Here is an 18,554-nt window from a genome sequence, read left to right as displayed (position 1 = left end):
AAAAATCCATAAATATTAAAAGGAAAAAATATGCAATTGCATAGAAATTCCGCGCTCTAGTCATAAGCCATAGTAGACAAACCTGTTTTGGTCCGCCGCCCGGGTACGTTCTTATAACTCAAAATAATGTCCAAATTTTAGTGATTTTTACACATTTTGTCAACAATTGAACTTTAATGCGTTTAAAAAATAATTGTGAATATAGATTTTTAATATTTTTTTTTCAATTTAACAATAGGTATATTATAGGAGCCTTGCAGTATATTTTAGATTCTGAACGGAGCAATGAATTTATTGATTTTACAATAATGCGTGTTTTTTTATTTTTTTTTATTTTTGTGTCTGTCATCACCTTTTAGGACAGTAAAAATGTTTATATTTTCTTCAACAGTATTTTTTCTGATAGGAAAGCGAATCTAGTTGGTACTTGTGGGGAGGGGGGTCAAAAGTAAAAATGTCTCAGTAGTTTTCAAAAGCGACGTGAATAACAAAAGAAAAATTAAGGAAAAACAAGAATTTTTACGCAAAATCTGTTTTCGAGAAAATCGATTTTGTTTTTGGTGCAACTCCTAATCGTACATGAAATTTTTAGTGAATGTTTATATTATAAATTATATATTATATTATATATGTATTTTCTATACACCATAACATTTTCCAAATATTTTGACTTATTTTGAGCTTTTAACCAGTCAGTTTTCAATTTTTTTAGTTTTTTTTTCTATAAATATCAATACAATTTTATTTGTCGGGTAAAAAAGTGTGAATATTTAATTCAATGCTCCTGATATATTGTTACAATAGCAGTTGAAAAATATTAAAAATACATAGGCACAATTTTTTTTTGGAAGCATTTAAGTTCGAATTTTGACAAAATTTATCAAATTTAAAATTTTATAATTATTTTGTAGTTAAAAATGTAGAAAGTGTTCAACTTTTATAGCTAAGGGTTGAAAATTGTAAATACGGTTCCACGTAAATATAGGTTATATATAAATTACTTTAATCACAAAAATAGGTATCATCAAATATGCTTAGTAATTTCATAGTCTTCGCTCAGAATTGTTTTTCGTATACAATCATAATATTATATTATATTATATAATTTAATTCAAATTTAACACCATCCATTACAGTGACCCACTTTTAACCTTCTGTACAGCAGAGCAGCGCCCACTAGCCCACTTTTTTGTTTTTGATTCTAATATTTTAGACTGCAGGATGACATAAACTCTATTATACCCAATATAGAGTAAATAAAATTACTCATACAAAAATCGATGAATAAAACAAACATACACCACATGCTAACAAATATGTCCACCTAAATGATATAGATATAACATTTTAGATTCTGAGTGGAGCAATGAATGTATTGATGTTACAATGATATGTGTTTTTTTAAATTTTTTTTTATTTTTCGTGTCTGCAGTGTACACGATAATAGTATTCGAAATAATGCTTTGACATTCAACTTCAACTAAGTTTGTGTTCTGAAAAAAAAAAGTTTAAAAATTAAATCATTATAAATTTGCAAATCCATAACAAAAACACTGCCTATGAATATTATTAAGCGCACCTCGAAGGATTTTATTAATATTTTTATTAAGAAGAAATGTATGACCACTCTTAAACTGCAAATTTTAAAATGATCATAACTTAAAACTAATATCAATAAAATTCTCCAAGATACCCTAGATAATATTCTTACCTTAAATTTTATAAGGTTTGATAAATTCAATCTAATTTTAGAAATTAAAGAGTAAAATATATTATTGTGAATGTAAAATTTGTTATATTGTATGTTTGTAAAACAGTAACAACAAATGCCCGTGTGGCGTCCTCTTAATAATTTATTATTATTATTATTATTACCGATATGAAAAAACATTACATAACCTAAACATATCTGATTCCATCAATTTTTAAATTGAAAATATGTATAGAAAAAACATTGCTCCTAATAGTATGTATTACTAATATATTTAGAATACTGTGAGAAAAACTTATGACTTATGAGAACCCTTGTATCATTGTTTTTAAAAAAAATAGAACATTTTTAAATAGAATGTCAGCCAGCTGATTTAGCAACAATAATTGTTGTAGATTTAGCTGAATTGTGACAATCATAATGATTCATGCATAGACAAACACATTGTTAAATAAAATTTAACTATTAATAAAATATAAAAAGTAGATTGTCTGCTAAATTGAGATAGTTTCGTATCATATTAGTCAGTGAAATCTTGTATATTTGCGTCTGAATTAGAAATGTACATCTACGATGCAATACTCATTCTATTAATTGTTTTCCATATGGTCAATGGTTTGTATGACTTATAGGATATATTATATATATATATATATATATTTTTAAATTTAAATTAAAGCTTCAACAATTACAGCGATAATTAGCCTAGTGTTTGTACTAAATTAACTTATACAATATTAGAGAAAAAATAACATCAGCGCTAGGCCATTAATTATTAATAAAAATTTGTTTTACATATGGTTTACATTTTAATTTAACCTTAAATTAGGTAATTTAATTTCCTTTAAGAAGTCGATGGTGTTATTTTATTGGAGATAAGGTTGTAAGGCTTCGCTTAATTGATATGGTATATTATGATGTTTGCTTCTTGAGTATTCGTACTTTAAACATTCAGTTAACATGTGTTTGACAGTGAACTCCACACCACAAGATTCACATATAGTGGGGGGGGGGGGGCCATGAGGTGATTGTGTGTTATGAATATGTGCCCAATTCTAAGGCGATTAAAAATGGTTTCATCTTTCCTGTTTAGACTGGGATTTTTCCAGCAATTTCAATTTAAGACAAAGCTCCTGATATATTGCTTGAATAGCAGTTGAAAACTATTAAAAATACAAAGGCACATATTTTTTTTATAAGCATTTTAAGTTCAAATTTTGACAACATTTATCGAATTTAAATTTTAAAAATAATTTTGTAGTTAAAAATGTGTAAAATGTTCAAATTTTATAGCTAAGAATTGAAAACATATAACAAGGTTCCACGTAAGTAGGTTATTCTGTAGCCAAAAAATCTCAAAATATAAAAACACAGTTTTTACTTATTTTATGTTCAAATTTGGATAAAATTACATATTAAATAACCAAGAATAACGATTTTAGTTATTTTGTTGTAATTTTATAATATTAATTCAATTTACCGACTAGGTATCGTAATTAGTAGGTAATACGAATATATTAAACAAATATAAAATATCCACGCTGACAAACCATCACCGCTCAGAATCGTTTCGTGTACATAATGATATTATATCATTGAATTTAAATTTAATACCATCCATTATACAGTGATCCACTTGTAACCTACTGTACATAAGAGCGACATCCACTTACCAACCTTTTTTAAGGTTTTTTTTTTCTATGAATGTCAATAAAATTTTGTTTGCTGGGTAAAAAACTTGAGCATTTAATACAAGGCTCTTAATATATTGTTACAATGACATTTGAAAAATATTAAAAATCCATATTCATAATTATTTTTTATGCGCATTTAATGTTCAAATGTTGACAAAACACCCAAAAATTACGAAAATGTGCAAAATATTTTGAGTTAGAAATTCATAAAAATTTTTCTTTTTAAATCAAAGATTTTATGATGTAAAACAAGATTCCTCATGAGTTTGTCTTCCTTTATCGAAAAAAAAATGTCTACAAGAAAGTCAAATTAAATTTTTATGAGGGTTTTAAGTTCATATTTTTACAACATTGGATATTCGATTCAACCGCACACTCATGTAGCGGTTTTCTTATTTTGTTATTATTCAAAAACGAATAACTGTAGATACATGAAAATTTCACTGAGTTTTTATATTCTCATTTTCTATACACCATTGCATTTTGAAAATATTTTGACTCGTTTTGAGCTGTTTACGGACAATTTAAAATATCATTTTTTTTTAGTTTTTTTTTTTTTATAATTATTAATAAAATTCCATTTGTTGGGCCAAAATTCGTAAAAATGTAATACAAGGCTCCTGATATATTGTTACATTAGTAGTTTAAAAATATTAAAAATACATAGGCATATTTTTTTTTTTGATAAGCATTTAAAATTCGAATGTTGACGAAATTCTCCAATTGGAAATTTATAAATTATTTAGTAGTTAAATATATTTTATGAAATGTTCAATTTGTATAGGTATGAGTTAAAAACTTAAAGCAAGGTTCCACGTTAATATGTTATACTTATATAAATTACTTTATTTACAATAATATCATTACATATAGGTATACTTAGTAATATCATAAAGTGACTGACCGTCTTCGCTCAGAATCATTTTTCTCATACAATGATACTATATAATTTAATTCAAATTTAACACCATCCATTACAGTGACCCACTGGCCACTTGTAACCTACTGTTGTTTTATTTGTGCCTGTTAAGCTACCTACTGAGAGAGTCGCTTGGTTAGGTTATAGTTTGTTTATTTGTTTTTAATAGAATTTTTTACTGCTTCGTGTATGGCTAATGCTTTTACTGTATAAACAGAGCATTCAGGAGGAAGTTTGTAGGTAGTGGTGGAGTTTTCAGTTACTATAGATTCGAATGCATTGGTGTAAATGTGTTTGTAGTTAAGGTATTTTTGTAATGTGTTTTTGTCGATTTGGAAAATATTTCTGTACATAGTAGGACTTGTGTTTTCTTTTTGAATTTAAAGATTTCTAAGTTAATGTGAATGCGCATTTTCCACGAAGGAATTTTCTGGGATTTCTTTTTACTTCATTAAAACGGACCAATTCGAGCCGATCCGTTCGTTAGAAATTAAATTAACTTAAATTATATTATTATTAGGTTGTTTTATTAATATATGTATTATTACATACATAAAATATAAAAGTTCGGGTTTATTATGCATTGTTTGGTCCGCGTAATGTTATGTGTGAAACTTCAAACTAATTATCCACCCGGAAGTATAAGACCGTTTTAATTTAAACGGTAAAAAACAAACCTCAGTTTGTTGTTTTTTTAAAAGGAATCCCGGTGGTCTTGTTATGTTCTAAGGATTCGTTTTTGAGCTTCGTTTATCAGGTCTTTGATAATAGGGATTTTGGTTATGGAGTGGGTATATAGTTGCGGAAGTGATTGCTTCATTCGTCATTGCATATTTGCATCAGCTTTCTCGTTCCCTGGCATTTCTATATTATTATATTATTGTATACTTATTAATCAGCTATATTACTTGTTTGACGGATAATTTTAAAGACTAAACCAATATTTATAATATGTATATAGGTATTAGGTATATTGTATATAATAAATTTATATATGTATTATTTCAAGGAAATCATTTTAGATTCTGAGTGGAACAATGATTGTATTGATTTTACAATGATGTGTGTTTTTTTATTTTTTTTTGTGTCTGTGTACACGATAAGTAGTCGAAATAATGCTTCGATTTTCAACTTCAGTATCTTGTTCGATTGGAAAGTGAATATCGTTGGTGCATTGAGGAGGTCAAAATTTAAAATTCACAGTAATTTTCAAATGCGCCAAGAAAAACCAAAGAAAAATTAAGGAAAAACGGGAATTTTTACGCAAAATCGATTTTTCACAAAATTGAATTTGGTTTTTGGTGTAACTTTAAAAAAAATGACCGTAGATACATGAAATTTTGACTGAATGTTTATATTAGCATTTTCTATACACCATAACATTTTCAAAATATTTTGATTTATTTTGAGCTCTTTACGGACATTTTCATTTTCCATTTTTTTTTAGTTTTTTTTCTAAAAATATCAATAAAGTTTTATCTATTGGGCCAAAAAGTGTAAACAATTAATACAAGGCTCCTAATACATTGTTACAATATCAGTTTTAAAAATACATAGGCACAATTTTTTTTTATAAGCATTTAAAGATCGAATTTTGACAAAATGTATCAAATTTTAATTTGAATAATTATTTTGTAGTTAAAAATGTATAAAATGTTCAACTTTTGTATCTAGGAATTAAAAATTTAGAAGAAGATTCTACGTAAGTAATTGATTCTGTTACAAAAAAATCTAAAAATACATTTACACAGTTTATTTTTATAGTAAATTTTAAGTTCAAATTTGGACGAAATTACATATTGTATAACGTGTTATAAGTACCTAATGGATATTGTGATATGATTAATTTGGAATTTATTGTAGGTACCTACTATAGGTCAATTTTTTTTTAATACCATATATAATATTATGTCTTATACCTAGACTGACATACCGTCTCCGCTCAAAATCGTTTTTCTTATACAATGATATTATAGCATTGAATTCAAATTTAATACCATCCATTATACAGTGACCCACTTGCAATCTACTGTACAGCAGAGCGACATCCACTTACCCACCTTTTTTAATTTTAGCTCATATAAAATTATTTAGGTAATCAAGAAGATGAAAATAAACCACCACAGTCAATCAATGAAACCAGCTTGAAGTTTCTCTATTCCAATTCGTATGTAATATTATTAGATTCCTTCAAGTAATAGTTACCAATTTATTTTTTTAATTATTCTTAATTTATACAAGGCCTGGTAAGATAATAACAATTGTATAAAATATAATATAATGTCTGTGTTGTTAATAGTTAAATTAAATTAGTTAGGTATATAGTTATATTAATATAGTTATCTATATATATATATATCAATGTCATGTTCTTTAGATATTTACATACATTAAACATACAATTATACATTTAAAACTTGTTTAAAATAGGAATTTAAAACAGTTTGTTCATTGTTTAAAACAAATAAAATATATGTTTAAAACAGTATAAAATCCAAGTGAATATTGTATTTTTTTTTGTTTATTATTAATAATAAATAATTATAGATATCTTTCAGAAAAAAAGTTAAAGTATTAAATAATTATATCTATTACCATCCTTCAATTTACTTTTTTTTTAATTTTATTGAATAAATTACTAAATTTAAAATGTTTTTTCTTCATAGTTAATATATACATAATAATATAATGTCCACAGAAAACATCCATTCAGAAAATATTTAAAATACATTTCAAATACTCTTAAGATTTCAAATAAGTAATAAAAAAAACAGTGAAACATAAAATAGTAGGTACACGGCATATTGGCATATAAGTAAATTACATATTAAATTAAAGTTAAGTCATTTTAAATATACTGTTTAAAACTCAAACAATTTATTTTGTTTAAAACAACAGAAAAAAACAGTTTAAAACAAAAAATTGTTTTTTTGTTTTTTTTTTCAAAAATGAAAAAATACACTAACTCTGAATTTAAATGTTAAATACCAATTATTGTTTCGTTTTAATTCGATTTTTATATTATGATTTATGAATCGGACACGATAATTTAATGCTGGTTGATCGTGGTACGGTCGTGGTGTAGGTTTGGGTTAAGGTGATAACAAGCACAACACTTTATGTAGGTACGATGAATCCTATATTTTATCACAACCAAACAATAAAATCTAGCCGTCTATGGGCGATGAGCCTTACATCAGACGATGTACAGTTGTAGGTACAGTTTATAATTTATATACACAGTTGTGTAGACGTAGATATTATTTTGAGTATCCACCTAAATTGGGAAATATATGATAGGTATACGTGGGGGAGGGGCTTTTCCAATCATAATAACTATTGTATTATCTGTAACCAATGGGTAATGGCAACCATTTAAACAAATAAAATAGTTTCCAATTTGTATGAGCTGAAACAACATTTGTATATGAACCACCCTAGCTATACCGATCGCTATATTAGTAGAAAAACCTTGTTACTACCTCTCAAGGTATTAATATAATTTTTATTGATACGAATCCGGTAGTTTTTGAGTCTATATAGATAATAGATGTAGAACCAACAAATATAAATGTTTATATCATATTATATACGGGATTAAGTAAATGCTAAATTATAATTCATTTTTAGAAATCTGTATTATAATTTTTTATAACATAAACAACGAATAATATATAGTAGGTATATTATATAGTACCTAAGTATATTATGATTTATGAATAAAATTATTTTAATTTTTATATTGTGTTTTTTTAAAATTTTTTTAAATAGATATCTTGGAAACGATAAACAAATTCCAATAGAATATGGTAATGAAACAAGTATACTTGAGTACTGGATACAAGATTTACCATTGAAAGTTACTACTCACGGATGGCTTTCATCTGGTGAAAACTACACTGGAGTATTTACCATTAACACCGGTACAATAAAAAACTAATATTATTCTGAAGACTAAGTAAAATACCAAATACTATTTTTCTTGATCTCAATAAATTGTAATTATATTATATTATTAGCATATGTCGACATCGGTGGGTTCAATGTGATCTGTGTGGATTGGAGTAGTATTGCAGATGATCCTTTGTATCCAGTTCCCGCATACTTGACCAGAGCTGTCGGTTCTGCAATAGCTGCATTTTTGGACCGTTTAGTGGATTCCACAGGAATAAATTCATCAGATATACATTTAATAGGCCACAGTCTTGGTGCCCACGTTGTAGGGTCGTGTGGTTCTAATTTTAAATCGGGAAAAATCGGCAGGATTACAGGTGAGAATTTTGGATGATAACGTCCATTGCATATTTCGGTATTTGTTCTAAATTTGTTTTTATATATTGTAACCTAGCCTAAAATATATTATATTGTATTGTGCTCAATAGGTTTAGATCCAGCCGCGCCCGGATACGAGATCATATCCATTAATTTACCACACTTGAGCAAAAAAGATGCTCTGTTTGTCGACATTATCCACACTTCAGGAGGGACTATTGGCTACCATAAAAGTATCGGCCACGCTGACTTCTTCCCCAACTCCGGATCAGCGCCTCAACCAGGATGCTTTTCATTATTCAAATTACTAGATTTCAGTAAGTATTTTGTCAGTCTGAAAAGGTGATTTAAGTTAACGAATAATTATTGTCTATTTATATTATAGGCAGGGTTGGGCAGTATCTTCGATACAACTAACTTAGATATAATTGTATATTTGTTTCCTGTATCTCTATACAATTATTTGAAGTATCGAGTATCTTGTATCGCGATACATTAATGCAACATATCTAATTCTACTTTTTAATAATAAAATTAATATGTTATATAATTTAAAATGTATTTTAAGAATACAAGTTCAGATAAATTTACTAGTCACAGGTGATTTTTCGTAGGATGTAGGGCTGTAGGTTGTTGAAAATTATTTCTCAACCCATTACCGATAAATAATAATATATAGTTATATCTGTGACACGCACATTGAATGGGAATTTACATCTTTACTGTACGTCTGTACCTTATTAGATATCTGTAATTTGTACATGTATAGTCTACTTTTCGCATGAAGGCGTTAAAGTAGGTATAATGTTTTTATTATTTTCTTTGCCGTTCCCATAACTTAATAAAGTGGCAATCCCCACAATAATAAATATAATTTTTAAAAAACCTGTGACCTGTTCCTTTTTTCGAACACAATTATTATTGAACTAAAAATTATTGAACCTTTCAATAAGTATTATTGTGTTATATAATTACATTAAAAGTTTTTTTTAATTTGGAGAATTTGAGCTTTGGCTCAACCCCATGTGCCAACCACATAAATACATAATACAAAATAAACAATAATATTATATCTGCTACCTATACCTGTAGTTCATATTATAGAATTTTGTAACTGATGATTCTTATCCCAACAGAAACAAATTATACATTAATACATTAGTATTACCATTGATTATAAATACTATATTAATTTATAATTAAATATATATTTATAATCAATGATATTACCTACGGCCTACCTTTATTGGTATTTGCCATTTGGTGATAAACAATAAATTAACCAAAATTATCAGAACTAACAATAGGTAAATAACTTTATGATAACAATCATCTAATCTAATCCAATCTTACTATAAAATGTAATACGAATAAACCCGATAGAACACCAAATATAGCAGAGCAACAGACAGTGGCGTACGCAGGGTTAGGTTTCTAGGGTTCTAACCATAGACAAGAATAATGATCTTCTTTCCCCCCCACCCCCTTAAACTTCTTTTTTCGATAGAAAAATCTTATTTAAACCATTTTGATACACACAGATCAATTATTCGTCATTTTAAAATTTAAATAGATATAAAATAAATTGTTGAGTAGGTACCTATGAAAAATACGTCGATAATCAGTTGTTTTAGTTTTAGATTCTAAGCGGAACGATGAATGTATTGATTTTACAATTATGTGTGTTTTTTATTTTTTTTTATATTTGTGTCTGTCATCATCAGTAAAAATGCTTGGATTTTCTTCAACAGTATCTTTTCTGATAGAAAAGTGAATCTAGTTGGTACTTTGGGTGGGGGGGGGGGGTCAAAAGTAAAAATGTCTCAGTAGTTTTCAAAAGCGACGTGAAAAACAAAAGAAAAATTAAGGAAAAACGAGAATTTTTACGCAAGATCTGTTTTCGAGAAAATCGATTTTGGTTTTTGGTGCAACTCTATATCATCTATATAATATCAATAAAATTTTGTTGGATAAAAAAGCGTGAAAATTTAATGCAAGACTCCTGATTTATTGTGACAATAGCAATTGAAAAATATTAAAAATACATAGGCACAATTTTTTTTTATAAGCATTTAAAGTTCGAATATTGAAAAAATTTATCAAATTTAAAATGTAATAATTATTTTGTAGTTAAAAATTTATAAAATGTTCAACTTTTATGGCTAAGGATATTTAAAACAATGTTCCTTGCAAATATGTAAATATATAAATTACTTTATTCACAATAATATCATCAAATATACTTAGTAATATCTTATATCACTAATATCATTGGCTGACTGACCGTTCTCGCTCAGAATCGTTTTGTTATACAATGATATTATATCATTGAATTCAAATTTAACACCATCCATTACAGCTACTCACTTGTAATCTACTGTACAGCAGAGCGACATCCACTTACCAACCTTTTTCTTTTGGTTGATTTAGAACATTGCTAAACGTCTAGCATAATCGATAGTGTATCATCGTCCATCGTTTATTACAACGTTTATTACGGCCCAAGGAGGCTATAGACTATAGACTATAGATGACCAGGTTAAACACTATAAATCATAAATGTTGACTAAATTTGTGACTAACTATAATTTGTTAAATAAAAACTGTTTAGAAAAAAATAATGTAAATTATTTACTCAGATAAAACCATAACCGTACTAAAATCCTCTGTACGCTACTAGCAACAGATTTACTGATTAATGAATGAATTAATCAATCATAATATTGAATTTATTACAGTGCATTGTAGCCATTCAAGATCGTATGAACTTTATGCAGAATCCGTGTATAATTCTTTTGCTGCGAAAAAATGTCCCTCATGGGATGATTATAAATGTAACAAGTGTGAAAATAACACTCTAGAGTTTATGGGACACAACGCATCACCCAGGTGAGATTATACTTAAAAATATATATTAGATACAATTGAACGTTCTATGTTAAATAGTTAAATTTGTCATCGTTACCCACTCACGTTTGATCCAATTTAAGTAATTTTCTTATTAATCAAATTGTTAAGTAGGTAATTAATAAGTTAGCATTTAGCAAAAAGTAACATTTTACGCATTATATAATATTTATATAAAAATAGATTGATTATTTTAAGAGTGTGAGACATATAACAACGGTTAATGTTTAAAAAAACATTGTTTATGATATTAATTTATATTTTATTGTACACATGTGACATGTACACATCATTCAAATAGTTAACATTTGCAACAGAACAATTTTGGAAGAAGTTAAGAAAAAATATATTGTTTTTAATCTTTATATATAAAAATCTTTGTTTAACTAAATAATTGTCAATTAGTAGTTGAATAAAAATGAAACTTAACAAACATTTAATTGGGCGTGATTAATAATTGGATTTTTTTCTTATGCTTGAATATTTATTATTCACTTATCCGATCTGATACCTATCTGATCAATAATACCTGATAACGTTTTTATTTCTAGTGCAAGAGGTGATTTCTTCTTGAAGACTGAAAGCGCCAGACCTCATAATACCAATGTATAATATATTTTATTGTACCTATTCATTAGAAACATATAAATCGTAAAATAAATATTTTCATACATCAAGTATAAAAGTATTATATGTATTATATTATACCTATATGTATAATATGTAAACTTTTTAATTTTCAATTTAAATACAATTTATATTTATTTCAAGTCTAATGTTCTAATGGTTTATCTAGTTATAAAAAAAATAAATCAACATATTTGTTATTATAATTTATATATAGTTTATATAGAAGAACTTGAGTTCATTGATTGTTGATATCTATTAATTTTGATATTCATAAATAAGTATTATAAAACATATATTATAAGTACCTACCTACCTACCTACTCTCAAAAAAAAAATCCATTAACACCAACTGGTTGATAATGTATTGTAAATAAAAAATCTATTTAAATATCTGGTACATCGGGTTGTAATAATAACGATTATGTTTTTGTTGTTTTAATTTGAAAAAATACTAATCCTGAAGGCAGTGGAGAGCTTACGTTTTCCCTGATTTTAGTGTTAGTCTTACTTTGCTCATAGTATATAAATATATTCAATTTCGAAAATTCTGTGAAACACAATTATATTAAGTATAACATATAATGCTAGCTATATATGTATACCTAAGTAAATGTAAAATTATGTCTGAAAAACTCGCAGATAGGTAACACAGCTGCCGCGGCCGCGTCATCGATATAGTACATTTTAGTTAAGATATTTTAAAATAATTATAGGTACCTAACGAATTTCATCGAGATTTTGATTTTTAAAAACGTGCGTCAACTAAAGTGAATATATCCATTGTGGCATCGTGCTAAATCATTACATAATCCACATATTTTAATGAATGTATTTCATCATACATAATTTAAAATTTAAATATCGGTGGATATAATTCGTACAAATGTTTCAATATTATTTGTTTGGCATACGATATAATTATATAAATAGCTCATTTTGTAATAATATTTGGAAAAATACCGATATTGTTAGGTGTAAATATGACATGTAAAAAAAAACCCATTTGAATCAATATTGGCTTTATTGAAAACGCATCTGACTTAATCTATTCTAGTTATTATACATTTATACCTACTTCATGTGTTGTCACTTTTTGTAATTTTTAAAACCAGTTATGATAACAATAGGTAATATTGGTAAATGCACATTTTCCCCCTGAACATTCCTCCCCACCCATTTTTTTAAAAAAGTTTTCTATTTAATAATATATATATATATATTTATTTTAAAACGTATAAGTATAACTACTAAACCACTACTAAACTGCTTTGAACAGTTTTGATAATATAAAAGCTTCACTCAATGTTCATGAGTCATGATGATGTAAGATCATAGGCGTGCGCACGGGTGCAGCGAATGCTGCTTTCGTTGCACCTGACAATTTATTTTGGATTTAGTGGGCTGGTAGATATTTATTTGAAAGGTATATACATAGAATGAATAATTTTAAACATATTGAGTTTATTATTAAATTAAAATATAAATGTTCAATGTTATTCAAATGAAAAATGATAATACTATTTTATCGATACACCAAAAGGTACAAACTCAGGTTCTGTACTCAAATGGCTCGATTGGTTAAAACAGTATTAAGCATTTTTTTCATTGTCTTAAAATGTTTGTGACAATTCCAGTGACTATAGTTGTAGCTGTGAACGTAGTTTTTCAAAACTCAGCATCATAAAAAACAAATTAAGAAATACTATGTCACAAAAAAGATTGGATGCGCTTCTATTTTTGATTGTCGAACAAGAAATTTTAATTGATGAGTTTAAACATTTGCTACCTAGTAATCGCAAACTTATATTGTAAGTCTATTTATTTATTTTTATTTTACGTACCAACTTTTAAAAGTTCTAATATTATGACTAACATACAAATACTTATTATTAATTAGGTACTATATGCTTATGTATTATATTATTACCTATGTGATGTTTAATATAATTATAAAAGTATAGAGTAATATATTATAATTTATAATACATAAATATATTATTACTTTTTATTTACAATTTACTATTTTTCTTATAACCATAATAGGCTATATGCATAGTCGTAGAGTGATGAATTTATATGGGGGGAAGGGGGCTATACCCTATAATAATGATTCGGGTACACAAGTGATTATATGAACGTATTAAATACTACATTTTTACACAGTGGGGCTAAACAGAATTAAGGGGGGGGGGGGGGGGTAATATAAAGAAAATAAGTGGGCTGCTTCTTGTTCTTTAGGACCGGTTCCAAATATATGCTGCACCCGACACAAAATCCTGCGCACGCCTATGTGTAAGATTGTATAAGAATGTTATCTTAATAGTATAAGCAATTGATTGGGTGTTGGGCACAATTTTGGAATTCAATGTTACCCACCTAATTCAGTTATACTTTTATATTTTATTTAGATAATCTTTTATTTAAAATTATATTTTTACTTAACTCGTTTTAAATATTATTATTATTTTTTTATTATTTTAATATAGCAATTTTTATTGTTTCAAGTAGTTCAGTTGATCAAAAATATACATCTATAATTTATTATATTTATGAAAATATCTGGAAATATTTTCTGTATTTAGACAATATTAGATAACAGACAAAAAATAATAATTTCATAATCAATAATAAATAATATAATATTATTAAATAAAAAACTTTTTTAAAAAAAATGGAGGTGGGGGGGAAATTTCGTGGGGAAATGTCTACGATTCGGTAATATTAATACTATGCTTGCATTCCACTGGTCAGTGTTACGATGGTGTCATACTGTTATCGACCATCGTTGATAATTAATAATAATTATTAAGAGGACGTTATACCCGCATGTGTTGTCTCCGTCTTACAAGTGCGTAACATAGCAAATTCTACGCTCAGCAGAACACGTGTAGCTCCGTTGGTTTAAAAATTAGAGTGAATTGGCCTCTTATAAAATGTAATGGTAAGATTATTATCTAGACAACCTCATGGGCTTTTTATTATATTCTAATTTTAAAGCAAGCTATGAGTATTTTAAAATTTTAAATTGTTTATACATCTTTAAGTACTCATAACTCGCTTAAAAATTAAAATATACTAAAAAGCCCATGAGGTTGTCTAGATAATAATCTTACCTTTAAATGTGTTAAGAGGTTAATTCAATCTAATTTGTAAACCAACGGAGCTACACGTGTTCTGCTGAGCGTAGGATTTGCTATGTTACGCACTTGTAAGATGGAGACAACACATGCAGGTATAACGTCCTCTTAATAATGGATAATGATCTACACGTAGCTATAATACGGAAAATAGTCGTATGGCTCAACTAATTCCATACGATTATTATAACCGGAAATAATGTTTTTCTTGTCAAAGAAGTAATTTAAAACTTTTCGATTCAATATTGTAATCGTCTTTTACGTTTTAGTACCTATTATCACAAAAAATTCAAAATATATACCTATATATTATGCAGCTGTCTTAATCTTACGCACAATTATTACATTATTATTTGGTAACGACCCGTGGTCAATGGTCTATTTTTTTTGGGTGAGGGGGGGAGTTAGTATTATTCAAAGTAAAGTGTATACCCCAATTATTATTTACATGGTCCTTAGATTTAAAGTTTCATTTGTGAGTCGTTTGACATTTCTGAGAGGCTAAGCTCCCAGAATACCGCAGCCCTCCCGATGACTGCATATGAATTTTTCCCACTTGAATGAGTGGTTATAGACTTGAGACTCATCTTAGGTATTTAAAATCTTTTTATGATCAGATAGGACGAATAAAAATATGTAAATTGTTATTATTTAACTAAAAATCAACACCACAACCCTATAAATACCAAAAAAGTGAAGCATTTACCTACGATATCTATATAACTTAGATATTGCAATGTCGTATTACCACTATTTAACTTTAATCTCTTTTAGTATAGGTTATCTATAATATTCTAGCGCGTAGGTACCTGCATTTTTCGATTGCATATTATATAATAAAATGTATGTATTGAATTGACAACGAGTCGGATATATGATTTTTTACAAATCGTTAAGTCATTGATCGCAATGATAAAAAAATTTAATTTTACTATATTCGACGAGTGACGACGAATTACAGGTGCATATTACGTAATGTATACATAATATTTTGTTTAAGGTAGGTACATAATCATATTGTATAAAACACACACCAATATTATATAGGCATAGGTTTCGCAATCGATCGATATATATGTTATATTATAAATATCGGTATTTCAAGAATCGGACGTATAGTTAAATTTGTTTGGTTGGTCTGTTTTGGCGACAGCAGCCGTCGCGCAGGTTGATTGCCATACAACTAATGAGTTGATTCGGATATACACAAATAGCTGGTTACTAACACACACGACCGTGGTTGCAGAGTAGATTGTCCTAGGTCCTTCTAAAAAAAAACTACAAACTAAAATAATAACGTAATCACAAGATAATATTGTGCAAACGTTTGCGAGTAAATCTAATATTTAAATAGTTAATAATATACAAACAAGGGCGATGGTCAGCTACAACCACAGTTATATCTCCCAATAGTACCTATATTATATATATTACACATTATTTAAGTATAAACGCATATAGTTACAGTGTCGGACTCGGTGTCAGACATTTTCGTTTTGGTAATATGAACGTGACTGCTGCAATAGTCCTGTTGTTTGTAATCCAGTTGTTCCATTATGGTCTGTATATAAAACGATTAGGACACACATAGACATAGGTACCTACTCAATTTCACGTCGGACAATAATATGTATATTATATGTATCGGTAGAGAGTACCGTAATAATGTTAGGGCGCTTGTAAATTGCGCCAGCTTTGAGCCGGTAAAAGAAAAGTTTCTAAAATAGGAATAGTAAATTATGCACTCGGATTTTTTAGTTTCTAAATTAGGTATAGTAAATCGTGCCCGGGATTTTTTGGTTTCTAAAATAGGTTTAGTAAAATGCACCCTGTTTTTTTTGGTTTCTAAATTAGGTATATTAAATCGCGCCCGAGATTTTTCGGTTTCTAAAATGTGTATGGTAAATTTTGCCCATAGTATTTTGGTTATCTTGAATACTGTTGTTAATTTATTAGTGAATACGTGAAGATGATGTCTCATTACTATTATCATAAAAATAATATTTCTATTGGCTGCAATTTACTACATAGACATTTATACCTGAAGAATAACGGGCGCAATTTACAATTTTTTCCCTTCGTTGGGCGCAATTTACGTTTGTCTTAATATAATATATATTATATTACCGACGATCACGGACTGAACGAAATATTTATAATATGATAATACTTAGAATTATTATTATAGATCAATGAGACTCGTTTAATACACGATTGTAGATCGAAGACTCGTTTAATACACGATAATAGATCGAAGACTGGTTTAATACTTTTTTATAGATCGAATAAATCATTTGAGTTTTCTTTCCATAAAGAAAATTCTTTATATTTTGTCTTATTAGCTTTTAAAAACAAATAATATATACTTCATGAAATATGATATCGTTTTCACATTTTAGCTCAGTTTCTAATATTCAATCGAAAAGATGACGATACTTCGAATGAGATCAACGACACTTCCCGAGAAGAGATCAAACAGAGATATTTTGTCAATGGATCCGAGTTGGATTTCCTCTATTGGAACTCGTACGTATACACAAACTTCGACGTAGTTGTGTTTCGTTTGAACACGTCATTATCAAGTCAACAAAACGATCTGCACATTATAATAATATCAAAATTAAACACATTAAAAAAGTTTACTAGATACCGTACCTATATTATATAGGTAAGTGTATGCTTTTTGTGTGAAACGAGAAATATTGCAACACATTATTTATTTATTTATAATTCTGTTGTTTGGTTTGTTGTGCCTTTTTCTAATAGGAGTACCTATAGCTCCTAGTTTTGCACAAACAGTGCTTAATTTCTATTACATAATATGCCCACAAAAACCCTATGGAAAATATGTTAAAAAATTGTACGACTCAACACATATCCGTTTCAATTGTTAGTATTTTGTTAATAATTGTTATGTTATGTAGGTACGCGATATAATACATTTATACATTTGAAAAACCTTTGACTGTTTTTAGTCTAGTTAACAGTAATATTTGTTGAATTTAAAAATATAAGACATGATCAGTATTATAATACAATATCAGTTCTATAGTTATACGTAGGTAGTAGGTACACAAATAAACATTATACATATACCAGAATGGCAGAATACCAGATACCTACATCCCAATTACCAGGTGATTAATTTATAGCAGAAAAACTGATTATTTAAAAGTATTTATGTTTTTGAAAATATTTTTAGATTCCGAGTGGAACGATGAATGTATTGATTTTACAATGATGTGTGTTTTTTATTTTTTTTGTGTCTGTGTACACGATAAGTA

General features: G+C 27.6%; 2 protein-coding genes across 2 annotated transcripts in view; both read left to right on the top strand.

Moving 5' to 3' along the window:
- Positions 1 to 2,199: 2,199 nt before the first annotated feature.
- LOC100166041 (pancreatic triacylglycerol lipase-like) lies at positions 2,200 to 12,155 on the top strand. Its single transcript, XM_001947827.5, has 7 exons — positions 2,200 to 2,326; positions 6,419 to 6,491; positions 8,096 to 8,247; positions 8,344 to 8,595; positions 8,707 to 8,913; positions 11,335 to 11,485; positions 12,055 to 12,155. The coding sequence occupies exons 1-7, from the start codon at positions 2,272 to 2,274 to the stop codon at positions 12,113 to 12,115; spliced, it is 951 nt and encodes a 316-aa protein (XP_001947862.2). The 5' UTR covers positions 2,200 to 2,271; the 3' UTR covers positions 12,116 to 12,155.
- Positions 12,156 to 16,707: 4,552 nt separating this feature from the next.
- LOC100574626 (lipase member H-B) overlaps positions 16,708 to 18,554 on the top strand; it is a 9,021-nt gene continuing 7,174 nt past the window's right edge. The window contains exons 1-2 of the mRNA XM_003246187.4: positions 16,708 to 16,829; positions 17,670 to 17,796. Coding sequence (XP_003246235.1) covers positions 16,775 to 16,829; positions 17,670 to 17,796 — 182 coding nt within the window. The 5' untranslated portion in view covers positions 16,708 to 16,774. The remainder of the gene's footprint in view (positions 16,830 to 17,669; positions 17,797 to 18,554) is intronic.

The sequence above is a fragment of the Acyrthosiphon pisum genome, chromosome A1 (genome assembly GCF_005508785.2).
Source record: "Acyrthosiphon pisum isolate AL4f chromosome A1, pea_aphid_22Mar2018_4r6ur, whole genome shotgun sequence".
In the NCBI taxonomy this organism is placed as follows: domain Eukaryota; kingdom Metazoa; phylum Arthropoda; class Insecta; order Hemiptera; family Aphididae; genus Acyrthosiphon; species Acyrthosiphon pisum.
The sequence above is the reverse complement of the archived record's forward strand: the minus strand, read 5'-3'. Positions and strand labels throughout refer to the sequence as shown.